At 46.2% G+C, this 27760-nt stretch overlaps 1 protein-coding gene across 2 annotated transcripts; it reads left to right on the top strand.

The window, feature by feature from the left end:
• The first annotated feature begins 344 nt into the window (after positions 1 to 344).
• Positions 345 to 26665, top strand: PGM1 (phosphoglucomutase 1). 2 transcript variants are annotated; one of them, XM_082053196.1, is made up of 11 exons: positions 345 to 674; positions 13725 to 13887; positions 14192 to 14338; positions 15406 to 15531; positions 16740 to 16930; positions 17391 to 17545; positions 18122 to 18237; positions 21395 to 21530; positions 22965 to 23148; positions 24930 to 25064; positions 25965 to 26665. In XM_082053196.1, the coding sequence occupies exons 1-11, from the start codon at positions 429 to 431 to the stop codon at positions 26052 to 26054; spliced, it is 1689 nt and encodes a 562-aa protein (XP_081909322.1). In that variant the 5' UTR covers positions 345 to 428; the 3' UTR covers positions 26055 to 26665. The 2 variants fall into 2 exon arrangements, with proteins under 2 accessions (XP_081909322.1, XP_081909321.1); XM_082053195.1 differs by lacking the exon at positions 345 to 674 and adding an exon at positions 10163 to 10435.
• The last annotated feature ends 1095 nt before the right edge of the window (positions 26666 to 27760 follow it).

Raw genomic sequence — 27760 nt, 5'->3', positions numbered from 1 at the left:
CAGACCACCCTTCTAGGGGCACTGGCTGGGTCTCCCACTTGTGTTGGGTGGTCACTTGAGGCCTGGGGTGCCAGTCAGGGCCTGTGGTGACATCCTGCTGGTGGCCACAGGCCTGTGGGTAGGAGCTGTGCAGCCAGCCAGGGCTGACCCCCCCAACCCCCTCACCCCATCTCCCTCTTCCCACCCAGCGCAGCACCGGCCTCCGACGGCTCCAGGCGCGGAGATCCGCGGCTCGGCAGGAACACTGTCATCTCTTTACCGCCGGTAGGAGGCTGGGAACGAAGTACGAGAGGATTCCCCCCCTCTCCCCGGGGCTTGCGGTTCCTTTAAGGGGCGGGCGGCGGGGCGGGAGCGCTGGCGGGGCCGCTCCGGCGGGTGCTCCCCCCGCCCCAGCCGCGGCCGCCCGGAACTCGCAGCGGCTGCCGGCCATGGTGCACATCGCCACCGTGAAGACCAAGCCCTACGGCGACCAGAAACCCGGCACCAGCGGGCTGCGCAAGCGGGTGGCGGTCTTCCAGAGCAATGCCCACTACACCGAGAACTTCATCCAGAGCATCCTGGCCACCGTGCCGCCCACCGAACGGCAAGAGGCCACGCTGGTGGTGGGGGGGGACGGCCGCTTCTACATGAAGGACGCCATCCAGCTCATCGTCCGCATTGCCGCCGCCAACGGGGTAAGGCTGCGGGGTGGGGGGCGCTGGGCTGCGCTCCTTGGCGTTCACCGGCAGCCCTCGGCCGGGAAAAAGGATCGGGCCGGGCCGGGGCTGGTCCCGCTCCACGGGGGCAGGAAATTGCTGGCGCTCGGCGTGTGCGTGGCGTGGAAGTGAAGGTGTGAATGACACACGAGCCGAGGAAGCTCTGCTCGGCTTTCCCGCACGGAAAATTGCCTGGTAGTTTTACCTCCCTTTGATACGGGTTTCCGCAAGTGCAGAAGTGGGGAAGTGCGCGCAGTGTACCTCTTAGTGGTTTTTCTTGCTTTGGGCAATCGTTGTGTTTTCTGGCTAACAGCACAAACCAGTGGCCCACCATGCCAGTGGGGAGGTGTGCTGCGTGTGGAGCAGTGTTTCATTCTGCACTGGATAGAGTCATAGAACTGTTTAGTTGAAAAGAGACCCTCAAGATCATTGAGTCCAACTGTAACCCAACACTGGCACTATACCATGTCCCTGAGAACCTCATCTCTGCGTCTTTTAAACCCCTCCAGGGATGGTGACTCCACCACTGCCCTGGGCAGCCTGTTCCAATGCCTGACAACCATTTCCAGGAAAAAAAATATTCCTGATACCCAATCTGAACCTCCCCTGGTGCAACTTCAGGCCGTTTCCTTGTCCTATCACTTGCTGCTTGTGAGAAGAGACCAACACCTTGCATGCTCCAACCTCCTTTCAGGCAGTTGCAGAAATCACAAGGCCTTCCCTTAGCCTCCTGTTCTCTAGGCTGAACCCCCCAGGTCCCTCAGCCGCTCCTCATAAGACTTGTTCTCTAGACCCTTCACCAGCTTTGTTGTTCTTCTCTGAACTTTCTCCAGTCCAGCTGCTGGAGACCACATCCCTGTTGATTGGTCCTGTCACTTGGTCAATGCAAAAGAAGCCCAGCAGGGAATGTGATGTAGGGACAACTGAGCTGAAGCTGAATTTACCAAGGAAGGCTTTTCCCTCGAGTTCATCTTTTCCAAATCAAAAACATCCCCTTCTCCTGAGACACCTGACTCCTCCTCTGCAGCAGCAAACTTTCTTCCTTGTAGACCAACAAGGAGAGATTGGGCTGAGGACAGTGGCGTTTAGGGTTGGACATTAGGTTAAAACCTTAGAGGTACCCGTTTCAGCTTCTCAGGGGCAATTGGGTGCCTCAATGCCTTTAAATGTCTGACTTCTTAAGAAAAAAATAAAATTGATTTGAGATTGCTGCCTTCTTATGGCATAAAGAAGCAAATAATTGTTTCTTTTTAAGCTACATAGAAATTTGTCTTTTGTGATTTGTCGTAGCTGTTCAGTTTTAAGTCCTTCACAGCTCTGGCCTTGCTGTGTGCACCTGTGGAGGTGATGGATAATTCAGCCTTCCCTGATGGGAAAAGCAGCAGCCACTGGCTTGTTTGTGTGTTCTCAGAAGGGGCTGGAGTTGAAATGTGCAGTGTTTGTGCTCGATTTCATGCACAGACAGCACCTTGGTTCCCTATGAATAAGCAGACTGAGAGGTTTGTTCCCTGGTTTGTTTGGGTTTTTGGATGTGCACCCAGGGCCTGTTGGGATGCGGCAACCTCGAGGAGTTCTCCATCATGTGCAGCTTGGCTCGATCCCAGACATAAGCAAGGCTCTGAAGGAAAAAACTCGCTTTAGGCCTGGGGAGGTGGCTTCTTGGGAGGGGGTCGAGGGCCAGTCACTGCTCAAATCCTCCACCCCCATGGTGCAGACACTCGTGTACGTGTGTATTCCAGCACTGAGCTTTCTGCCGAGTAGCAGAAGCAGGTCTCAAGGGGTGCGCTTGCTAACAGACATTCGCCTTGTGGTGTTTTGTTGGTGTGAATTCAAAGCACTAGGACAGAATTGGCTTTAAAGTCAAAAAAATGTTCTGGAGAGGCAAGAAAGGAAATGGGGTAAAGGAAGAAAACAAGTGGAAGACTATGTGGGTTAAGACCCAAGATGCTATATATAAAGTGAGATGTTTTGCTTTAAAAGCTTTTCATTCTGAATCATTAATTTATAAAGACAGAGGCTGTGGCCTGAGGCAAAGTAGACTATTTTAAGCAAAAAATTGGCAATATTGCAGCATTACCAGTTATCTACTGATGCAGGTTCTCCGTAGTTTTGTTGTAGCAGAACAGAGGTAGGGGATAGGCTTGCCAGAGTGCTGTAGGGAGCCATGAAATTACCCCTTGCCCCCGCCCTGGAGATTCAAAGAGAACTGGCAGGTCAAAAGCACTGCAAAATTGCACTTTAAAATTTTATTTAGGAAATGCAAAATGCTAGTTCGTAATAAATTTCTATGTATCATATCTGCTTTCCTATTTGGGGATGCTTGCTTCATAGTTTTTCTCTGTAATGCCAAGTACTAGTTCCCTGATAGTTACCACAGTGCAGTTGAGTAAGGTTCTTCATAAAAAATGTGAAGTAGCTGGAAGTCCCCCACCCTTGAAAGAGAAGGGTGAACAACTTCTGCCAACCTGTAAGAAAAGTTTACTGCAGAACAGGCAACTGGTTCCTATAGATTGTGTTTTCATCCAAGTGCTGGGATCTCCTGATTCCAGCAGCCAGGTCTCAGAGAAAGGCTCAGTAATCTTATATTGAGAAAACTCCAGAGGTGGCTGCACTGCCCTGTCCGGACACCTGAACCTGTGGAGAGGTGATTATTACAGAGCGTGGGAGGAGGGACTAGTATAACAGTTATAGCATGGATGTGGTAGAACTGAAAACGAGATGTAAGGAGTACAGATAAAATGAATGCAAGTTTAGGCTACAGTCTTTTCTAACATAGCTCTTCTGATTGCTTGATTGACAAGGTGTGTTATACCAGGTAATATGTTATACCAGGCTGTATTCACTCATCTGAAGTCAGCCAGTCTGCCACCTGCCCCAAAGCAAGTGCTGGGAAAGTGTATTTCTGGTCCTAGGGAGTAAAAGGCCATTGGATGAATAATTTAAAATCGTGTGATTTTTAAGATCTGGTTGAGTCGTCTTCTCGAGTCACAGGAGAAACCTGAGGACCGCAGTTTGATTGTTAGTTTTATAATGTCAAGGGAAAGGGTGCTAAGGTGAGCTTTAGTTTTGTGTCTGTCTGGACCGGTTAATATACAATTACATGCTCATATTTGACTAGCAACAACTCAATTTGTAGTTGCATGATTAAGGGGTGTTTATCCTACATATAAGTTTGCATTTATGTAAATAAACTAAAATAGAGATTGTTGGTTTTGCCGTTCTTGGTTGGCATCCAGTGTAGCCCAACTGCTTTGTTTTGGTCTGTTGTGCCATGTTTCCTTGATGATATTCCCACATAGTTTGTGAGTCTGACTCTTTAATTATGTGAAAAAAAGCTTAGAAGCTCTTGTCCGACCAGCACTTGTCAGAGTAGAACTGGAGCTGTACAATAGCTTTCTATCAAAAGCATGCAAAAATTACAGAATTGAAGCTATCAATCTAGATTTTATTGTATAGCTAGCACCAGATTGATTCACTAACATTGTCACCTGCTATTCAACACATATACTGTGACCCTGGTTCCTTCTTAAATAAACAGTTTTCTAAGTGCTGCAAAGTAGCTATATTAAAGCAAATTGCTTGAAGGTGTTTTGAATACCAGGCACCACTTTGCATGTTAAACACTTGCCTGGTTTTGTTTTACTGCTGTAGGACAAACAGTGCTTTTGTTAGAAAATACTGCTCTCTGCCCTAGAAAATTTGGTTTCCTTGTTTGGTTGCTATTAACCATTTTCCCCACTCAATTATCCCAGGGAAACCAAGTGTTTAAACTCTGTTGCTCAGCAGCTCTGGTTTTGCCACTGCTTTAATTCTGTAGCTCTGCTCCCTTTTTCTCTGTGCTGTTCTGCCATGGGCTCCAGACCAGTTCTTTCTGACGGTGCCGCTGAGCCCATAATAACTAGTATGGTGTGGTGCAGGCTTGGAGAGCTGCGTCCTGGTCCAGACCCACGTTCCCGGCCTCGGCATCAGCATAGTGGGACCGACACGTCTGGCATCTGCTTTGGCTCTACTGATGGGAAGTGTTCGTTATTGCTCACCCCTATCTCAGCCTCACTCATTTTTCTTACCTAGCTTTTAAGAAACCTGTTACCGACATCTCTTCTGCTCCTTCCTGTCTCTGCACAATACTGTGCAGTCAGCAGCAGCCTTCTTGGTTTAGAGACCTTAATCCATTCAGCAGTTGGCACCATTATCCTGAAGAACAGACTCCCTCAGTCCTCAGGGCCAGGTCTTCCCTTTAAGTATTAAAAACATCAAACTGAAGTGATTGTAAAGAAAGTTCTTCCAAAAAGCAAGTCCTGTCTACCAGAGTTAGATGCAGTGATGCTAGATCCTACAGGCCATTAAGAAAAACCTCTATTTCTGGTCTTTCTTAAATTACAGTTTTTCTCAGAAGGGGAAATGGTGATGTGAGATCTGAAGTAAGGAAATAGGTACCAATTGTGCTGTGAGTATTCCCCTGCAGATACCTCCTGGCTTCAGATTACCGTGGGTTTTAGAAGACAAGCATGCACGCAGCAGCTCTTACAGCTTGGAGGCTGCTTTTACACTGGTTTAGCTTCTCTTTGCCTGTAAAGTTAATTGGCTTATATCAGTTTACAGTTGAAGGTTATTAAGGCAGTGGTCAGGTTGTCCAGTTTCAATGCCTTTTTGGAATTTGAAACTCTACGATAATGAAACTCCAGCTCAAAGGAAGAGCTAAGGTGCTTTGCAGTTAATCTCTGCAAATCCAGCAGACAGAGTTGAAATTCATACTAACGGGTTTAACTGTAATCTCCCGGAACAATGACTCTGGATAACCAGAAACCTCAGCTCTAGCTGTGCTGGTAGGGCAGCAGGACGGAGTCTAATGCATTCTCTTTGTCAAGGAACATTTGGGATAGGTGAGCTGGACTGAATAGGTACTAACCGTATGTCTTACGCCAAGACTGAGCTGCATCAGGGTAAAGAAATGCGCTGCGGTGGGTCCTTGCTGTCCTGTCATCATTCTCTCCGAGCCAGCCAATATCTTGATCAATGTTTCAAATGATGAACCGGAACATAGTTTAGAAATACACAATTAACATCGGATATTAGTAAGAAGAGGGATGCATAGACAGAAGTAATACAACATGAATGTAATACATACATTTGTAATCACAGTAACATACTAAGCATCAGATCTGATGAGTAGACCACAAAGGCTGTTGCAGTACAATCCCGTTATCCAGAAAAACATGTCATTCCTAGATTTTTAAATAAGTCTGTTGTAAGTGAAACCCAAGGAATAATGTATGTCTCAGGAAAAACAGTGTATGTCTCCCCTTCTATTCATGCTATTCCTTCCCTCACGGTCACATATATATACTGTGGGTACCAGGCAGCAGCCTGGCTCTGTACACCTCAGACCAAAGCTTCTTATCCTGATGGGGCCTGGCAAGGTTTAACCAGATATTTCTTTGTTCCTCATGCTGCTCCTCTGGCCCACAACGTTGTCTGCATTTTGTGATTCTAGTTTTTTTGGGTTAGGGTACTGGTTTCTAAGAGGATCCAGGGACAGGGGTTATCTCCTCGTGGGCTGGGGCCAGAAATCCTGAAGCATTCCTACATCTGCTCAAGGTAAACGAGCCGGCATCCCTCTCCTGTTCCTCAGAGCAGGTTCAGGGCAGCAAAGGCCAGGGCAGCCCAAGGTAACATTGCATGTTTGGGTGTGCTTTCAAGAGCTGACCCTTGAACAGAAAATTTCTCAATCTTGGTTGCTGACGTGTACTTCTCTCCTGGCAAAGGGAGGATCAGCCGCTACCGGTGGGGCAAACCTGGAGCCCCTTGCAGTGTCTGTCGCAGCCGTGCAGGTGGTGATTTCTTCCCTGGCCCTGTGGAGCCCTTTCTCTGCCACCCATCCAGCTTGCCTCTCTTAATTTTAACTGGGGTGCAAAGCGAGTACAGAACAATGTGTCTTAATTCTGTAGTGACTTGTGTGTACGTGGTTGTATCTAAGTGCACTTGTATTGTCAAGGTCATATTTTACCTCCCTAGAACCTTTAGAGCAACTTCAAAACCTAGATTTTTAATTCTTACGGAAGCAGAGTTTTGCCGTTGAAGCAACACTCCTTGCATGACTGATAGCCTTGCAGTTGGTCTATTTATTTTGCTTTGGCTCCATTTGTCTTGGCACCGCCAAATGTCATGCACAGCAGTGGCTGCCTGGACTGGAGTTGTACTCGGGTGGAAAGTGCAAGGTTTTGGCAGCTGAACAGCTCAGGGTCCCTGGCACGCTCTGACGGCAAGTGTGCACCCAGCAACACAGGGACTAGAACTTTTCTGTGGGCAGGAGTTAGGGAAATGCGATTTCTGTCTTAAAGTCACAAAATAAGTGTAAAAGCACAAGGGCTGCTCATGGAGGAGAACTCATGCTGGACCTTGGAGAAGCCTGACCCAAGAGCGTTTGCAGAGGATGAGAAGAGAGAATTCCTGTTCAGCCTGACTTTTGCACAGTGGGTTCACCGCACGACTATTTTCCTTGCCTGAGTGTTGAATTATAAGGTTGTAGCTGGGAGTAAGCCTGTGCTGAGGATGGCTGAGAGGAACCAGCAGTATTGAGCCAAGGGAGGACCCACATGTGCTGCAATGTTTTACTGAAGTCCTCTGAAAATAGAAAATAGTCTTGTTTGTCTTTTTATCATTAACCAATGTCAACAGTTAGTTCATAGTTTTCACTCTGTTCTTGCATGTCTGAAGTGCAAGACAGTAAAAGGGGACTTAAGCTAACAGATGTCCCTGCCTACTGTAGTTTGGGTGTTTGGAGGGGGAGACATCCACAGCAGGCTCTGACTGCCATGAGGAATGAGATACCTGGGAAATAGGACCACAAGGAAAAGCTGAGGACATTGGGGTTATTTACTATAGCAAAGAGGGGGCACTCTGAGTCTATATGCTAAAGGATTTTTTTTTTAATGTGTGAGAACCTGTCAGGAAGAGGATTATGATCAATTTATTTTCTGTGTCAGCTCAGGAGGACTTAAACCACAGGAAGGAAGATGTACAGCAGATTGTAGGAAAACACTTCTAACTGCAAGGCTAATTGTGAACTGGCACAGCTTACCTGGAGAAAAAGATTTCAAGAACAAGTTGTATCAACTTTCTGGAGGATGCCCTAGGTGTATTTGATCCTGCAGCAGTTCTGGGAATGGTACAGATTACCTGCTGAATTCCAGTCTTGAAGTGACCTGTAATGCTCACAGTCATCCGAGCAAAGCCTCCCAGATCAAATGACCTTTCATTTCATGTACATAAGCATGGCACTAATGACCAAGACTTTCCTGCCCAGCTTAATTTAGTTTGATTCCTCTGTCCAGTACATGTGCACTTAATTACAACACAAATCCCTAACCCTCCAGAGGCCTTTTCCTTGCCAGTAAGTCCATGTGCATCTCTGTGCAGCTGCAGGAGCTGGTAGGTGGCCTCTGCCCTCTTCCTGTCACTTAATGCTGCGACATTTCACAGGACAGTAAGTTTATCTTGCTGGGAACAAGAAGGGAAAGAGCTTGCTTAGGCCTTTTCCTGCCAGGAGACTGTCTGGTGCGAGGCTCCTCGTAACCAATTTTGGGAACTGGATTTTGTTTTCTGTGCCACTAGAGGGAAGCCTGTACCTTTGCATGAAAATAGAAGGGCACCTCAGCTGCAGGATGCTGAAAGAGCATGGATGTATAAAATGCAAACCACTTGTTTGTAACTGCATACCCCGGGCAATCTGGCTGTTGGTGTAGAATACGTGTTGCCCTAATCCTGCAGTGCATGTGCTTCAGTGTGGTTTGGTGGGGAAAAGAGGGGAATTAAGGGATCAGATTCTGAGCCCATGCAAAATAAATGACTTTTGGGACACTAAGGCAAGAGAGCTCTGGGTGGATCAGGTAGCTCGGTTCACATGTGGCGTGTTCAGGCCAGAGCTTTGGTCTAGGGCAGTGCTCACCCCTTGGACAAGCCTGGGTAGGTGGCTGCCTGGGGCAGCATCGTTCAGGGTTCCTGCAGATGGCTGGAATAGCTTTGCTTTCTGAGAAAAAACTCGAATTAAATTCCCCTTCCTTGGGAATTGAATCCCCTCCGTAAGGAAGCTCGCCTGGCTCCTCGTCTGCCTTGGGGGACCCAGTTGGTGCATTTGCAGGTCAGGTAGAACCTTCGTCTCTGAAAGTGTTTTTCTGCCTTCAGTCATGAGGTTTCCCCTCAGTCTCACAGAAATTATCCAGCTCAGTTTTAATGTACTGATGAATATAACAGGATCTCTTTATGCCTTGGAAGAAAATCTGTCAGTTTTTGCAGCAATGACAGAATCAGCACCTCAGGAAACAGTCCCAGGAGTGTCTTTGTAAATTGTCACAATTCAGCTGTGAACACACCTCCATTTTCCCCAGCTCTTTAATAATGGGACAAACTGAGTCATTACAAAGTGTATGTTCTTTAATTGCTCCAGTAATATCTATAAATTGTTTCCAGCAGCTTGGACAGAGGACTCTGTGTTATTAAAGAGGTTTGGAGGAAACTGATCCAATCTAGCATTCAGATTTACTTTCCCCATGTTCAGAAAAATGATGCTTCATAAAAGTTTCTTGGTTATCTGAGGCTCTTCTCTATGTGTTTAAAGTGCTCCAACATGAATAGCTTTATCAGATGCAGTTTTCAAAGGATTTGATAGTTTTTTTAGTTTTTTTTTTTAATAACTCCAGGTGCATATATTGCCCTTGGTGAGACTTTTGTGGGTATTCAGTTGAAATCTTTGCTCTCGTGGCTTTTTAGCTACTCTGGGTTTTTCTTAGTCAAACAAAGGTTGACCCACCATTCACCGTGGGTAACGTCCCTGCGTTTGAGAGGGAGCCATGGAGAAATCAGATTGTCAAAGCAATGAGCAAACCGTAGGTAACAGATCTGTTGCCTTCCATTTTAAGAGTGACCTTTAACTCATCAGACTTTGCAAAATAGCTCCCGCCGAGCGCTGCCGTGCCCGCTGGAGGCTTATGTCCTGGGGAACAGCGTGACGGTGGCCCCGGCCCGGCCCTGCCTCGCAGATCTGCTGGGCTGGCGAAAACGCTTGGGCTCTGCGCCGAGGCAGCATCTGAGCTGTTCCCCTTGCGCCCCTGCCCTCAGGGAGGACTCGGATCGGTCGCCAGTGTTGGGCTCTGGTGGGTGATAGCACAGAATGGCAAGGAGCTGTGCCTCTGGGGAACAGAGGATGATAAAGAAAACAAAAATCTCCTTTTCCCAGCTGTTCCAGTGAGGGACAGCAGCGTGGAATTGTGTGTTCTCCGTGACATTGATCCTCCACCGCAAGTGCAAGAAAACGTCTTCAGTTACAGAAACCACATTCAGCTCAAGGTTCAAGGAGCTATTTTTGGGTGCTCAACAGCTTCGCTTGAACTTCTGTCTAATAGGTGGGCCATTGCTGGTGTCAAGATTGGTTTTTGTATTTTGTCATAATTTACTTTTTAAATGCATTTGCATGAAAAAAGAACATGGAAGACGCTCCGCTGCCTCTGTTGACCATGCCAACAGCTCCTTACAGCGACCAGAAACCAGGAACCAGTGGATTACGGAAGAAGACCTTTTATTTTGAATCCAAGACGAACTATTTGCAGAATTTTATCCAGAGTATATTTTTTTCCATAGACTTAAGAGATCGACAAGGATCTTCTATGGTAGTTGGAGGTGATGGGAGATACTTTAATAAGTCTGCAGTGGAACTGATAGTCCAAATGGCTGCTGCCAATGGGGTTGGTAAATGTTAAATGACTAAATTCCTATAATAGTCTAGCTGATGAATACAGAAAACCATAATAGTCACTATGAGATTTAATTTCTCCAGTCTTTATTCAACTGCTAATAATTAACTTTCTAATGGAAAATCAGTTTGGTATTACAGAAATTGCTGGTTTTTCGCTTTCAAGTGACGCAGTCGGATAGAAATATGCAGGAATACACACGCAGCAAAGAAGATAAATACTGCTGGGTTTTTGTGTGTTCTTGGTTTGTGTTTTGAAATGCCACAAGCTGTTGGCACCTGTGGATTTCATAGTCTGTCCATCAGATCATAACCCCTGTGATTGTTGAGTGGAGGAGCGGGAGAGCCCTGGCTCTCAGTGCCAGCTCGGCACAAGCTCTTTCAGCATCAGTCTTAGCTGCTCAGCAAAGGAAAAGGCAAAACATGGTGGTTTCTTTCTCAACAGGTCTAAGTTGTGGTTATGTGATAAGTACTCTGGGAGCCTTTGAAAACTGAAATAATGTGAGAGTTAGCAAGTGAGTGGCAACCTTTGCAGTGATCTCTGTACTGGGAATCTGTATTTTGGGAGCAGAACAGGCGGCTTGTCTGTTTGCAGCAGAGCCTGGTTCATGCACTGCAAGGCTCTGGGCACTGGGGTTTTGGCTTTGGTTCCTTTTGGTTTTTAAGAAGAAAAGCTTCTGTCTGTCTTGGATCTCCTAGTGCAGAGCAAAACTTTGTGCTGAGAGACTTGGCTCTTATGAATTTGTTTGGTAGAAAATCTTATCTGATCACAGGAGGGTAGTTAGTAGTGAATGGGAGAATAGGAGGAGTAAACTTTTGTTTTGGTTTTAAATCAACATATTATCCACCTTGGGGGTGGGACATTGCTTTGGCAATGCAATTTAATGTATTCCTCTTAAGTCAGTGTAAGGGCTGAGCAGAAGAGCTGGAAGATGTACCCAAAGAGCCAGGCCTGCTGCTTGGACAGCTTGACACTAGGACCGAGTTTCTGCTGCTAAAGATGAGGTTAGAGTGACTTTCACCACCTGACACTTTTCTCGTGCATTTCTTCCCAGCAGTGTGGTGCATGTCTGGCTAAAATCTAGTTTCACTGCTTGTTTTTATATTTTTCATCGACTGTTTTTCTGCAGTCTGGCTAATACTTGTGACTATCAACATCATGCTCATCTTGCTCTATAGAATAGAAGGGATGATCCCAAGGATGTTTTCAAATGTAAGAATGAGTATTGTGTTTTGAGTGTGTAAAAATCTCTTTGTCGGTGTGTGGCAGAGACAGGGATTGTTACCTCTACAAAAGCAGGTCAGTGGGATTTCCAAATAGTGCCAAACACACTTGCTGTGTCGCTACCATCACATTGTGTGTTTTGAAGTGAGGATTATTTGGCTGAAGGAAATGACCAGGGTAGTTCCTCCACTTAACCTGACTTGTATAAATAGAAGTGTCTCTATTCAGAGACTGTAACCAAGGCACAGGGTGTGGGGTTGGTGAGGTTATTCCTATGAGGCATCTCTTGTACAGAAGAAGGACTGGAAGGACGTGCTGATGACACTATGGAGCTGTAGACACCAGCTTCCTTGCCCTGGAAAACATGTTTTTGTTGTGAAAGCATCAGCCTGTGCTGCTGGGGTAAGGAAGGGGATTGTGGGAGGTCTTCTTTATTGCCCATGTGCATCTTAGTGGGGCTTTCAGTCAAATCAGGGCGGTGGAAGTGTTGTTGGGCTTGCTTCGAAGTGCTGGAGCCCAAAATCGCTGCACAAGGTGGGGTCTGTTTCTGAACAGGTCTGTGTGGAGTGTTCTGTGAAAGGTATTTTGTTACCATCCTTAGATTTTCCTCATGAGAAATTTCAGAGAATTAAAAAAGATAAAGTGTAAATTGCTCAGCACGCTGCTACACTGAGTAACCTTGTTCAGTGGTTACCACAAAGGATTTAGGATTGGACAGGTGGGGAATGACAGCTGGAAACTTCTGACAGCCAAAGAGGAACCCAAATCCAAGAGCAGCTTGTATGGGGACAAGGTTTTGCTGCTTTTCCTTTCTCGCTGTGGGAGCAGCAATGCAGGTGCGTAAGCTGCAGTTCAGGTGCGCAGGAAGCAGGGCGGACGGGCTGGGTAAGGACAGTGAACTCACCCAACTCTCCGGCAGCTGCTGCGTTGTTCTGGGGAGAAACTCACTCGTTTTGGCAGTTCGCAGCATCCCTTGAGCTGTACGTGAGGCCTGGCAGGGCACTGATGTGGAAGGGCGGTGTGGATGTGACCCTCAAAGGGAAGATGGGAAACCCGAGATGAAGTTTTAGAGAGGAGATTCCTGAAGACTGCATTGATTCTCAATGAAACTGAAGGAGTAAGACGGGAAGGCTGGAGTAAAACGTGAGACAAGCTGTGCTGGCTTGAGACTGAGAACGGGGGGAAAAGCAAAACCAGAATAGACTGCGCTACTCCAAATTAAGCATATGGTGTGTAATAAACTAGTGCGGTCAGCCTGGTAGATGGCCGCTGTGAGGGCTGCAGTGTTAGCTGCTGTGACCAGCTAAGAGAAAGGCATTTATTTTGGGTTTATAAACTGCTCTTTCACATTTCTGCTCGTCGTCTGCTAGATGTGCAGGTCCTTTAGCAAGGTCCTAACCTCACTGGCCCAGCCAGTCTGTGACAGCTGTAGCACATAATAACCCATCAGCAGCGAAGCTGGGGCTTAGCACCAGCACCAGGAATCGCAGTCATCCAGTGCCTGGGGCTTAGCACCGAATGTGGACCTGGAGTCTGGGAACACTGCCTTTTGTTTCCTGGTTTATCTTGCGTTTGAATGAAATTCCTCCTATTTTCTCAGTCATGTATAGGGTCTAATCTGCTTGGTTGATGCAGAGTGGTCTGGTGTTTTTTTAAATCTCTGTCACCTCATCTGGGGGCTATGGTAAGGGGAGCGTTCTTCCAGAAGAATGTTCATCTTCTACTTTATTACGTGAACTCCAGCAAGCGGATCCTGATTGCCTTGTATTGCGTAACACATTGGTCTGGATTTAATCTCTGTGATGTTACTAAATTTATGGAATGAAGGTGCGTTACCTGCTGTAAGAGAATCCGCAGCTGGTGCTATGGCAGTAGTGATGATGTTTGATTTTTATTTGGGCTTCTCTCAGCCTCATTGTGTCTTTTGAAAGCAAAGTTCGAGACCATAACCAGAGGAACGTGGTGGGTTTTTTTTTGCTTGTTTAGATGCCTCGAGAAAGCTCAGTTCTTTAGGATTTGGGGCTCACAGTCATTTGGTTTGCTCTTTAATTTTCAGATCGGTCGTTTGGTTATCGGGCAGAACGGCATTCTCTCCACCCCAGCGGTGTCCTGCATCATCAGGAAAATCAAAGCCATCGGTGGCATCATTCTGACAGCCAGCCACAACCCTGGTGGGCCCAATGGAGATTTTGGCATTAAATTCAACATTGCCAATGGAGGTAAGCTTGCTTGGTTTGTTTCAATTTGCTTTCTTTCTGTTTGGCTGTTTTTGTGTTGACCACAAGGAACCTAATTTAAATGTCTTAATAATATCACAGATATTTAGTGCCCTGAGCAGTGGGTTTCCCTAAACAGAGCAAGGGATTGATCTGCTCCCCTCATACCCTGATATTCCTCTCTTAGGCAGGTATTTGCAGCCACAGCTCTTTTCCTGTACTTCTGAAGTACACTCCTCTGGCACTCGGATTATTTAAATAATTTAAATTTAAATCCGTCTTCCCCCTGGCCCATTTTATCTTGCAGGTCCTGCCCCTGAAGGTATCACAGATAAAATTTTCCAAATTAGCAAGAAAATTGAGGAGTATGCGATCTGCCCAGATCTCCAGGTGGACCTGAGCACCATTGGGAAACAGCAGTTTGACTTGGAGAACAAATTTAAACCGTTTACAGGTAAAACAGCTGTTCTTCCTCTTGGAAAGTTTCAAGTGGAGTCAACATGGATCTGCCATGAATGGGCAAGGACATTGTGTGTTTCTGAAGGAATCTTGTGTAGTTACTTTAATTATATCATTGTTTCTGTCCTGTCAAAGGTTTTACATCAGTAGGTAAATCTGATTCATCAGATTTCACTAAATCAGAGACTGTTTGTCTGTAATGCCACCATTAACTTGTACTTGCAAAACAGAGAACTCTGCAGTTACAGTGTGTTTTCCTGATTAAAAATCATGGTGTTAGTGTTTAATCTTTGTAACTGACTTTTTTTCCATGGTTTAAAACAAAAAAGCAGTCTCTGTGAGTGGGAAAACCATTAAATTTCACATGTGACTTTTGTCAGTCAGCAGTGAAATATGAAAATGCATTTAAAAAAGGCTTTTGAGGAACACTTACTACAAGTATTTTTTTACCATCTCCTGGTGACCTGTGCTTGTAATTAAATGCAAAAAATAATAAAACATTACGAAAGTTGGTATTTCTCTTAGTCCCCATTCTCTATAGTGGGATTTTAATGTTAATGAGATTTTGATGGCTCAGGCTTTATGTTGCCTGTTAGTTGCAAAGGTGCAACTTTTTCAGAATATTAGGTGCACAATTCCCATTGACTTTGGAAATTGGAGATCTGATTTTACATATATATATTTTTTTATTATTATTATTATTAATTTTTTTTTCTTTTTTTTTCCTTTAATCCTACTCACCAGGTAAGTGGAGTAGGACTGAACCCTCTTGAAAGAAGTCCGGGGAGCTGTAGCTGAAACAGTGTTTGTCTTAAGGATTTTTTTGGTCCGTTTGGTCTGTAGCCCAATTAGCAGTGACAGCCTGTAATTAAATTCTTAATATAGGACCATTATTATTGTCTTTATTAAATTATTCTGTGGGATGTTTAATGGCTTTATGCAGATCTCTGGCCCTTTCCACTACGGACTGTCAGCACAGTGCTGTGTGTACCAAAATTAATTTTCTACAGAGACTTCAGACTGTAAGAGTTGGTCTCTATTTACTTTTTTTTTTTTTTCCAGTGGAAATTGTGGACTCGGTAGAAGCTTATGCAAATATGCTGAGGAACATCTTTGACTTCAGTGCATTAAAGGAGCTGCTTTCAGGGAAGAACCATCTGAAAATTCGCATCGATGCCATGCACGGAGGTACGGCTGGGCTTGGGTTTGGGGCATTGTGGGGGCGCAGTGTCCCCACAACTTCACCACCTGCTTTAGAGAAAAAGCTTTTTTCTTGAATTTATGTCCATCACTTCTACATTTTTGTTTGTTTGTTTGTTTTGTACCATATTGCATTTTTCTTCTTGCAGGCAAACTTTTTATGGCTTTATGTTATTTTCTTTTGTGAAAAGTTTGGATTGGGCATTGATCAAGAGCAGAGATATCGGTGGGGTTGGGGGGAATGCTGTGTGGTTCACGTACATCGATCCCCACTGAGGGACAGAGGAGGTTAGTGCTGATAACTGTCATCACAGCTGCCCTGGTAGACTTCACCTCAGCCAGTGTCCCATAGAGGTCACTGCATTTAGGCAAAGATCTGCCCACAGATTTTTGATCACAAAAATGGGAACATTAGACAGTTTTTAAAAATTTAATATATAAGCCAAGCTTGTGAGTCTCTTTCAATAAACATTTTCAGAAGCACCCTTGCTTTCTTAGCATATTGTTTCTCTTGTCTCCAGTACATTCCCATTCCTATGCTCACTTATTTTTTTATTGTCTTCATCATAAGTGTTTGAGAGCAGTAAATCCCACTGTACTGCTGGATGTCCATGACTCACATTTGCATTTTGTTATGTCCTATGTGGCTGTCGTACTAACACCTCCATGCACAAGCCCTTCACGAGTGGGGTCCTGGCTCACATGCTGAGCCCCTGCCATAGCCTCATCCTCACATCATAGAATCAGAGTAGTTTGTGTTGAAGGGACCTTCCCAGCTCCCCCAGTGCCACCCCTGCCATGAGCAGGGACATCTTCACCAGCTCAGGTTGCTCAGAGCCCCATCCAGCCTGGCCTGGGATGTCTCCAGGGATGGTTCATCCACCACCTCTCTGGCCAACCTGGGACAGGCTCTCACCACCCTCAGGGGCAACAATTTCTTCTGAACCCACAAGTGGTTTCACTTATTTAGTGGGACAACCCCTCAGCTGAAAAGTTGGCTTTGGCAAGAGCTTGTGTGCCTGGATGGGTCAGGCTCAAGCACACCTGTGTGCTGCTTGAGGCTTTTGATGTCAGCGCTTGTGCGTTAGTACAATAAACCGTATAAACTGACCTAAGCCGAGCAGACCAGAGGCCTGGCTGGTTATAGGGCAGGGGCAGAGCCTGACTTGTTTCCTCTCCATGTTTTCCCATGATAGTTGTGGGCCCATATGTAAAAAAGATCCTGTGTGAGGAACTTGGAGCCCCTGCAAATTCAGCTGTGAACTGCACCCCCCTAGAGGACTTTGGTGGCCACCATCCTGACCCCAACTTGACCTACGCTGCTGACCTGGTCCAGACCATGAAGACAGGAGAGTATGACTTTGGAGCTGCCTTTGATGGAGATGGGGTAATTGGGCTGTTTTGCGTTCACCTTTTTTCCCTCTAGTCATCTGGGGGGGACTGACTGCTCAGTTGCTTTTAAGGAGAGGAGAACGAAGGCAAAGAGCTGTTTTTTTTAATCCCTCTCTCCCTTCCATAATCATGAGTGGAAGTCAACCACTGGCTGCAGTGTGCCACCGCGGCAATAGTTGACTACTGTGTTAATAATGAAGTCCAAACTGTATTTAAGTAGCTTTAAAGACTGTGAAAAATCAGCAGGGAGGTGAAATATTATGCAGGTGTTGCTATTTAACTTCTTCAAAACTGTATTTATTTTAGTGCAGTCAAAAACCTCTGTGAGCTGTTGGGTTTATAGGCTGCGCCTGCCAAGTTGAACAACTTAGAATCATAGAATCATAGAACTTAGCTCATTGCAGCCTTTTTGCACTAAGCGGGGATGAGAGCTGTTTCTCTCTTGTCTTCACCAGGATCGCAACATGATTCTTGGGAAACACGGCTTCTTTGTGAACCCCTCCGACTCCGTCGCCGTCATTGCTGCCAATATTTTCAGTATCCCTTATTTCCAGCAGACGGGAGTGCGGGGCTTTGCGCGGAGCATGCCCACCAGCGGGGCTCTTGACAGGTAGCATCTGCCTCTGTGCGGGGTGGGAGAGGGGAAGGAGCCCTGCCAAGGAAGGGACGGTCCCCTTTTTGTGGTTTAATGCATGTGAGCGAGTGCAAGGTCCGTCTGAAGGGTGAAGCGGTGCCAGGGCTGCCGTGGGCTGGCGGCCAGGGGAGGCACTGAGGTTTAATGAATTAAATCCCATTTGGGCACATGGCACAGCTGGGCTACTCTTGGCTCTTTCTTTACAGATACGTCCAAATAAATGAGCCTTCCCACCCTTACTTTTTTAATTTGATAGTGATACTTTCTTTGTTAAAAGCTTTGAGATCTACAACTTAAAGTTGTTTTAGAAGTGCTTTACGTCTATTCTTTAGTTGCACATCCCACCCATTTCCCAAACATTACACCAGGATGAAATAGAGGATTGCTGTGCAAAGAATTGTTCCTTGTAAAAAACCAAACCAGGGGCAGGACCTGCCTTCAGTGTTGCCCCAGAAGAGATGCTCAGTAGCAACTGAAGCTCCTACTACAGTATTTCACGTGGGAGCGCTAAGAGTCCAGCTGTGATGTGACTTGGCCTTCTTACCTTTGAAGGGTGGCTCACGCTACAAAGATTGCTTTGTATGAAACTCCAACTGGCTGGAAGTTCTTTGGAAACCTGATGGATGCAAACAAACTGTCTCTGTGTGGAGAGGAAAGTTTTGGTACTGGTAAGTCAGTATTGCTGATTTCACCAATGATTCTGTTATTCCTCCTCTTTGTTCTTCATTGTTCTGGGCAGCTTGGGATTTATCTTTCGTGTGTAGCTGTTAATGCTTCTAAAATCATAAAATAAAAAAGAAGCTTGCACAAATTACTAGTTGAAACAAAACACAATGCTAAAAATTTTGTCAGGCAAGAGCTAGTTCTCCTTTCAGTTATTTAGGAAGGTATAAGTAGATATGCAGGAAGTTTAAGGGCCTCTCTGCTAGCCCGGTCATTGAGTCTGTGGGGATTAAGTGCAGTGTTAAATGTATTTTTCAACTCTTGGTGGCCAGGAAAACCTTCTAAATGTTTTCATTTCTGGAAAGAAATATAGGTTGCAGCATGCAGTTTTATTAGGGAAGGTTTCAGGTCACTATTAAATCTCTGAGCTTAATAGGGCCCTCATTTTCCTGTTCTAAAAACAAGGTATGATTTATAAAGTTTAAATTAACACTTGCCTTTGAACAGTCTGAGCAAGTTATTAGGTTACTGAGAAACAAAGTGAACATCTTAAGGAATTTACTAGGGGTGTGCACGTGACACCAAACTATTATTTGTGCAGGGAACTTAAAGTGAGCAGATTGTGCGCTACGTCGGAGCAGTGTGCTCAAAACGTGCAGTGTTCCCCAGAGGCCTCGGCCGTTTCTGAGTTCTCGCGTGGCATCTGCCACGTAGTTTTAACGACCTGACTCTGGAAACAGGACCTTCCCTGCATACAGCACCTGATTTGTGCACAAAGGTTGAGTTTTATCTCCCTGATATTTTGTTTTGCCCGTTCTCTAAAGGCCTCTGAAGACCACAGGGCAGCTGGTGGGATCTGTGAGACATGGGATCTTGGGGAATTTAGGCTGGCTGATTTCAGGCTCAAACCTTGCATGTTTTCATTCCACCACCCCATATTTCAGTAAAACATTTTAGCCTGCACTTGGGTGTGACCTTAAATCCCCAAATGCCTGCAGTTAGGTGCTTTGTGGAACTGGGGTGCACAACTTAACCTGAAAGGATTACCCCAGCGGTCTGTAGCTGAGGGGATGGCATCACAGACTCAGGTTGAAAGTAGTTTGCTGTGGGGCTGAAGAAATACACAGTGGCAATATTTTCACAATCAAATGCTACTCTGATAACAGGATTTGGCCTCAGGTTGGAAGGAAAGGGAATTTTGGAAAGCATGATATCTCTGTGAAGAAATCTTGAAGTAAATCGTGAGAAAGAAGCATTTTGGAGTTTTGCCCTGAATGATTTCAGCATGTGTTAAGTTTATGTGCTGGACTTTGGCTGATGAGAGGGCAACAGCATTTCAGTAAATAAATAAAAACAAAAAGCAGTAAGTGATTAGTGGAGCTGCTGATAGGAGATGGTCTCTAATGAGCAGCTCTCTAAAATTGTTTCCATCTTGTATTGTGTGAGCAATGAGCTCATAGTTTGTCTACATCCTCCAATAGGTAAGTGACTCTGCATTATAAATAAAAGTGACTGATTCCATTTACAGCAGGGGCTGAAAAAGAGGTTTGAGACTTTGGCCGTGCAGCATCACGGCTGAGTGACGAGGGACTGAAGCAGATTTAGTGGAGAAAAATTGGCCCAGGAGTGTTGAATTCCCCTCAGAAGGCAAAGGGCGTTTGTCCATCTGGCAAATGCACTTTAAGACATGAAAAAGGGTGAGGAAGGTTGCTTGATAATAAGTTAATGAGGAGTTGTTTGGAGCTGGACAGAGTGTGAGTGCTGAAGGGGAGAGAGGTGGAGGAGCAGCTAAATAGACCCAGTAAAAATTGAAACAAACTGTGACCCAGTGGGACTGGAGTCCAGGAGCAATTAGAGTAATGCAACATGACAGAATTCCTGCTTGCTTGCTTGGGTATTTTATACCAGCAATAAGTTGATACATCACATGGGACTTCTGTTTATTTAGCATTCCTCTCCATCACCTTTGTACAGCTCTCTCTGCTGTAAAGGACCATGAGGATAATTTATCGCTGTGTTCACAATAGTGGGATTTATATAAAGCGCCACGTAACCCGTGTCCCAGCCCCCAGCCTTCTTTCCAGACGGTTTTGCACTCTGGCAATTCTGGAGGGAGTGAAATGGCAGCTCAGGAGTGCTCTCTGCAGTAGCCGGCGTACCTGGACTCCTTGGGACTACATTAATACACATTTGGTGGTTTTCCAGAGCACAAATGACAGAACTGCATCTGTGGCACAGCACCCAACTTGCAAGCCAGGAGCGTGGAGCCTGGGTGGGTGTATTCTGGGCTGCCATTTGATCCCTCGTTTAATTTGGGTGTTGGGAGTGCTGTCTAAGTTGTAACACCCTCTCAGGTTTCCTGAGGGTCTGGGTGCTGGGCAGTCCCTGCCATGCTGCTGTCAGCCCCCCCAGCACGCTCCCAGGGCAGGGCAGGGCTGGGCCCTGATGATTTCCTCCTCTCTGTGCAATCCTTGCTTTGGAGGAACCCTCTTTTACCCAAAACTGCATCTTTCACAGCCTCTTAGTACCCAGCAAGTGGGTGCAGGCGCTCGGCGCTCTCCTGGTTTCCACATGTGAATGAAGCCCCTGCTTGCCATGCTGTGCGCCATCCAACAACCTGCTCTTGTCTCCATTGCAGCGTGGTTTTGGAGTCATTAGGGTCTGGCTGCCTCAGCGAGGGCTGACATTGTTCTTGGTGCTCAGCCAGAGTATGTGCTGATCAGAGTACGCTGATTTGGCGGGCAGTGCGTGACAGCTGCTTGAAGAGGTTGATGTTAGTATGTTAGTCCTTCCTGAGCTGTTCCTCTGCGTTTGCCTTTATTTTTTTTATTTTTTCTATGACCTTTTTACTGTGCATTCCCCTTACTTCCTTGGGAACAGAATTAAGGATCTGCGAACAATGAGAGAGAGTGTATGTGTGTGTGTGTGCGTGTGTGTGTGTGTGTGTGCGTGCGTTAGAAGGGGCCGAATGTTTTTGGGCTATAGCTAAAAGCAGATGATATCTTGAACCGTTTTAACAATGCAGCAGGGACTGAGATCATGAAATGCCTTCCATTTGTGAGGTTGTACAGCTGCCAGTTGGGTGGAGGAGAGAAGACAAGGTAGGGCACAGACTCTCACATGAAAGGAGGTGAGAAATGTGTTTATTTTGTGGCTCTGCAGGCTCCGACCACATCCGCGAGAAGGATGGGCTGTGGGCTGTCCTGGCGTGGCTGTCCATCCTCGCCACCCGCAAGCAGAGTGTGGAGGACATCATGAAGGATCACTGGCAGAAATACGGCAGGAACTTCTTCACCAGGTAGGGGGAAAAAAAGCGCTCCTGACGCCTCACACTTATCTCTGCCCAGTGTTCAACCTCCCAAGGTCAGAGCCCCAAGCACTGGTGGCACCAGCCTGTGCTACCGCTGTGCTGTTCCTGCCTCCGACTCTTGCTGTTTCCGTCATGTTGTAGTAATTGCAAACTCCCTGAGCAGTTTGCTGCAGTATGCAACATATCTGAGTTGAATTAAAGAGCGGCTATTTACCTTAACCTTTTATCATGTCCAGTTTAGGTTTTGTTATTCTGAACGTAAATCTAGTTAGTATCAAAGTCTGCAAAGGCTGTACTTTTTATATGTGCATGGTATCTTTTTGCTTTTAATGGAGATTTTTTCTTACAAGACTCCATTTTGCCATTGCAACAGTATGTTTCTTCAGATCACATGTCACGATTTAATTTGTAATATCTTTGGCGATGGCAATGTGTTATCAAATGACTGCCCAGCTCCTAGGCTGTTTTTTACCTGGTTAAGTTTCTGTCCAGGCCCAAAATATGCAAATTTAAACTGCACTAGGCATGGAAGATGAAAAGGGAAGGAGCGAGAACCAACCTGCACATAAGCAGAGGTGGGAACGCTGTCTGGAGTGAAAGCATTAGGCAGAAATCTTTCAACTTGGAAGATCTACATGAAAATTCTGTCTCAAATTGCCAAATGAAAGAACTTGCCTTTTCCTTTTTTTTTTTTCTTTTTTTTTTTTTTTCCCCCATACCGCAAAGCCAGCATACATCTGAGGCATTTAAACCTGTGGAAAAAATGCCCAAGTCTAGAAGAAAAAGGCAGTCTTTTAGCACCAGAGGTATGTCTGCATAGCAAGCTAAGTGCCATGGCAGGCACGTTAGCAAGCCTGTGCGTGCAGCGTCTCGCCAGCCGGGCGAATAAAAGCGGCACAAATCACTCTGGCAATCACAGCATGACATCTCAGATACCAATTTGTGCTTCGGCCGCTCTCTGCTGCCTCTTACCTGGGTTAATGAGACCAAAGCTGGCACCGATGTGTTATCTTGTGCTGCAATCGCACCTGCCTTTTGCTGGGTGGTGCACACAAGGATGTTCACGCAAAATTGTTGTCGTGAGGAACCTGTCGAGATCCTATCGGCAGAATTAGCATATATTCATTGCAGTCAGCATTGTCGGAGTGTAGGCCTAGTGCAAGACAGCAAAATTTGCGCTTTCATTTCTCCTGATGGTGAATGCCTGTGGTATACTGCAGCATAGCTCACAGATTTGTACTGGATCGTAGCACTACTGCGGCTCACAGATCCTCCTCTTTGTCCTTCCTGTTCTCTCCTCCAGCAAGGGAGTAGAGACTTTCTGTGGGGCAGACATCAGTCTTTAAACAAGAGCATCACAAAACATTGCTTCTCCTTACAGCCTCCCCTTCCTCCTCTTGGTTTTGTGGTGACTGGTTGTAGGTATGACTATGAAGAGGTGGATGCAGATGCGGCTAACAAAATGATGAAGGATTTGGAGACTGTGATGTTTGACCGCTCCTTTGTTGGGAAGCAGTTATCATGTGGTGACAAAGTCTACACGGTTGAGAAAGCTGATAATTTTGAGTACAACGATCCTGTGGATGGAAGTGTCTCCAGAAACCAGGTGGGCATAACCTTGCCTGGGCTGAACGTGACTTCAGAGAGGTGTCATGCTCTGTATTTTGGGCTTAATCTTTGTTGCATTTGTACGTGTTTTAAAGCCAAACATTGATTTAATTTTTTTTTTTTTTTTTTTTTCTTTGGAAAATGTTTTCTGCCCTGTGTTTGCTGCTGTGATCTTGCACTGTGTGAGGGAAGTTGCTGCCTTGGAGAGGGAAGGGTCTGGAGGCTGTGTAGCTTCCCCACAGCCACCGCAGTGGGGATGGAGTGAAAGAGCTGAGCTGAGAGGGATCCTTGGGGCATTGGGTCAGCAGCTGAGAAATGGGTTGTGCTGAATTAAGAGTTGAAAAAGGGTTGAATATAAGTCAGCAGTGTGCCAAGGTAGCCAAGGAGGCCACCAGCATCCTGGTGTGGCCAGCAGGCCCAGGGCAGTAACCATCCTCCTGTACTGGTGGGAGGCCCAACCTCAAATCCTGGGGTCTGTTTTGGGCCCCTCATGCCAAGAAAGCCCTTGAGGGACCGGGGAGGTTCAGCCTGGAGAACAGGAGCTGAGGGGAGACCTCCTGATCTCTGAACTGCCTGAAAGGAGCTTGGAGCCGGGAGGGTCGGGCTCTGCTCCCAAGGAACAAGTGCCAGGACAGAGGAAACGACCTCAAGTTGCGCCAGGGGAGGTTGAGGTTGGATGTTGGGAACAATTTCTTCCGCAAAGGGCTGTTGGGCATTGGAACAGGCTGCCCAGGGCAGTGGTGGAGTCACCATCCCTGGAGGGATGAGGTTCTTGGGGATGTGGTTTAGAGGTGGACTTGGTAGTGCCAGGTTAACAGTTGAACTTGATCTTAAAGTTCTTTTCCAACCAAAATGATTCTATGAAACCCCACGGGAGCATGAGGCACAAACCCTCCCATTCAGGTCTTATTTTCTCTCCAGCACCAGACCCACAGGTTGCTGCAGGCAAACCCTCTCTAGATGTGCTTGTCCCTGAGCTGGTGGCACCCTTGTGCGCCTGGCCCTCAGAGGGCCGGCAGCAGTACAAAGCAGCTGTGATGGGGAGTGAGTTCAGGCTCCAGAAGTGACAGAAGTATTAAATATGTAACCTGTCACCAGACATTATTGAAATTAAAATGTCCTGTAGATGGATTGGTTTGACAGTGTAATGTGGAAGTATGTTACGTGGGAAGGAATAATGGAGAAATCCTGCAGGAATGATTGCCTTGCCTGTGGGGTGACAGGAGCGTTTTCTTTACGTCCTGTTTTCATGGAAGAGCAGTGGGTTGGTAATATAATAGTTTGGGTTGAAGGGCCCTTCCCAGCTCCCCAGTGCCACCCCTGCCATGAGCAGGGCCATCTTCACCAGCTCAGGTTGCTCAGAGCCCCGTCCAGCCTGGCCTGGGATGTCTCCAGGGATGGGGCATCCACCACCTCTCTGGCCAACCTGGGCCAGGCTCTCACCAACCTCAGGGGCAACAATTTCTTCCTCTTGCTGCATGTGACAGAGAATCAGTCCCTGGCTCTTGTTTTCAAGCAAGTGTTGGGATGAGGGACCTTACAGCAGCAACACGCTTTGCGTTCAGGAGCTGTAGCAAGTTCTCCAGAGTGCGTAAGAAGGGACACCGGCTCCTCCAGGAGTGAGGAGAGGATAACAGATGAGCCTTCAATGGCTTCCAAAAGGAGGAGCTCAGGGATGGCACAGGTCAGGCACAGCCACACAGAGTCTCATGGAAAATACCTGGGTGCCCAAGAGGCACGTGGCTGATAGGCTCTTCTCGTCCTTTTCTCTCCTACCAGGGCTTGCGGCTCATCTTCTCTGATGGCTCCCGCATCATCTTCAGACTGAGCGGTACTGGCAGTGCTGGAGCAACTGTGCGCTTGTACATCGACAGCTACGAGAAGGATGCTCAGAAGATACATCAAGACCCACAGGTAAGCATGGCATATCAGTCTTGGCACTGCTGGCTCCCAACCTCCCTAAAAAGTTTAAATCTTTGCTTAGTGTTGCTTTGCTTAGAGCTATGTGGAGGTGCTAGGTATTTTGAAACCAAGGGCTTTGGTGTCTTTAATCCCAGTATAGATAGATTTATTTAAACATAAAGCTCTATGTGGAACGAGTGTTACTTATTCAGAATCCCTCACAGCTGCTCCTGCAATTGCCCCTGAGTTTTCCTGTTTATGTTCCATCTGTGGCTGGTTGCAGGTGTGGGAGGACACTGTTTCAGTCCTGAACTGACCTTCTAGTTGAAATGTTGCATCACTAGGAATAAAATGAGCTCATTCCTATACTGAATTTGGGAAATATTGCTTAAAACAAATACATGGGGTAAAAGGATGCAGTTTTATATAAGATGATGCTGACCCATTCTGTACTAAGTTTATTACTTACTCTTTGCATCATCATTTAAAAATGCTGTCGACCTCTCTTGTAGGCATGGGAGGAAAAGAATCCTCATTTTATATGCCCCCGCAAACAGTCTTTGAGCTCTTTTTGCATAACTTGCTGTACAGAAAGAGTAACAAAACCCCTGCATTCTGAGAGGCACAAACTAAACTTAGGATTTAACTGTCCTGTGCTGATGGTGCAGCAGAGTTTGGAGTATGGTAGGATGAAGGTGGCAGTGGCAGTACCGGAGCTCTGTTTGGAGCTCTGCATCCCTCACCGTGCTGTCGCTCTCGCTGGTCCCACAGCTCGTGTATGAACCCAAAACAGTCCCTTGACCAGCAGGTGCTGAGTTTTGGGTGTCCCGCGCTGACATCTGTGAGGGAAGGGTGGATGCGACGTGTCCCACTCTGCTCTGCAGTTCTGAGCTATCTCTTTCCTCTCTGCAGGTCATGCTGGCACCTCTCATTTCTATTGCACTGAAACTCTCACAGCTTCACGAAAGAACCGGCCGCACCGGCCCAACCGTCATCACATAAAGGCTTGGTCAGACCCCGTGCTGGAGTGCACACCGAGTGAAGGACGTCAGCCCGTCTCCCCTTTCATTGTCAAATCTGTCACTAAAAGAGGAATACTAATTTTATTGCTGTATTTAAGAACACTATTGCACTGCAAAGGATAGACAATAAAACCCAGCCCCTGTCACCACTCTGTGCACGTTGCTGTGCTGCTTTTCTGCGTCACACAGCACTGCTGGCAATTTGTGTATGGTGCTCATTAGCACAGCCGTTTGGTTTAGCATATGTACTTTTTTTTTTCTTAAACAAAAGGCTCTAGAAATAACAGAGGGACTAAATTCTTCAATAATCCAGAGGCTTTTTTCTATCTTGGAAACTTTCCTGGAAAAGAAGCACAAATGCTTTATGCTTGTTGATACATAGTCTTTTAAATAGGATGTCTCTGAATAAGCAATGGCTGTGTATTAAGGCTGAGTATTTTTCCACTTACGTAGATTTTTCCCTTTAAAAAAAAATATGTAAATTGATCTGCATTTGCCTCTGTATTAGAAAAAACCCACAACAAACCCTCCACAGAGAAATGAGCAATAACGAGCATTGCAGGATATTAAAGTGATATGGGCTACAATTACTATTCAGTGCTCTTTCATTTTCTTACATGGTGATAGGCTCCCTTGTGAAGAATCCAGCATTGTTTTGATGAGCTCTTGTTTGGGTGAATGTGGATAGTAAGATCCTTGAAATAATCAGATTTGCAGGCATTAATGTGCAGTATCTTATCCAAGGGCACAGAGAGGGTCACTTTGGACACAGCTGTAGCTGTTTGATGCTAACGCCTGGAATCCATCCCTGGAGCTGAGCCGTGTTCCCACCCCGACGCCCTGGATGCTCCTCATCCATGGAGGCGACACCCTCCAGCAACGGGGAGAACTCTGGAAAATAACATCAGGTAAATCCACACGACCCTGTTGGGCTGTGATGAAACTACCTTCTCTTTGCTCCTACTCTGCAGCACAGAGCTGGGTCACTCTTCCCTTTTTAATTCGCAGAGGAGGTTTGTGATTGTTTTAGCGGAGAACATGTTGAGAGTATTTGGGGTCTAATGAAGGACTCCATTTCCATACCCCATGTCAGGCATTGTTAGCATGGACACTCCCGTGACTGTTGCCAAGTGAATCAGTGGAAGCGTGAACCGCGTGGCCAGGAAAGGGCAGATGCAGTCAGCGAGGAAGCTTCCAAATTAATCTGGGGAGTCTCCTGTCTCTTGAAAGACCAAGCCTAAATGTACTTGACAGCTTCTTTTGTAGGGCATGGAAACATTTGATCTCTCAGTCAGCTAATAACAAACTTGAAAACAATGTAAATTGGTGATTATAAAATATGCCAGGAGACAAAAGAAGAATTTACACCACAGAGCTTCAGTCTGATTTGATTATAGAATTGCAAAGAATACATTTTGTAAATTGTGTTAGCACTGTAATCGCTGCTCAGTAGAATGATCTAGATCAGTCTTAGGGGAAAGGGAAAAAAGGAGATAATAATAAATGCTAAAAGCTAAGGTAGGAAATGCTACAGCCCCAGGCAGGCTCTGCTAAGCTGCTGTTCTGCAAAGAGCCGTTATGTGCACAGCATCCTCGTGCTGCACCACGGTGGCTGCCAACCCAGGGAAAGCTCCTGCCTGTGTCTGGGAGAGCCACGTTCTCTGTGCCCTGGTCCTAGTCCTGCGA

This window comes from Streptopelia decaocto (genome assembly GCF_964273445.1).
Source record: "Streptopelia decaocto genome assembly, chromosome: 5".
Lineage (NCBI taxonomy): Eukaryota > Metazoa > Chordata > Aves > Columbiformes > Columbidae > Streptopelia > Streptopelia decaocto.
Note: the sequence above shows the minus strand (reverse complement) of the source record. Positions and strands in the feature narration are given on the sequence as shown.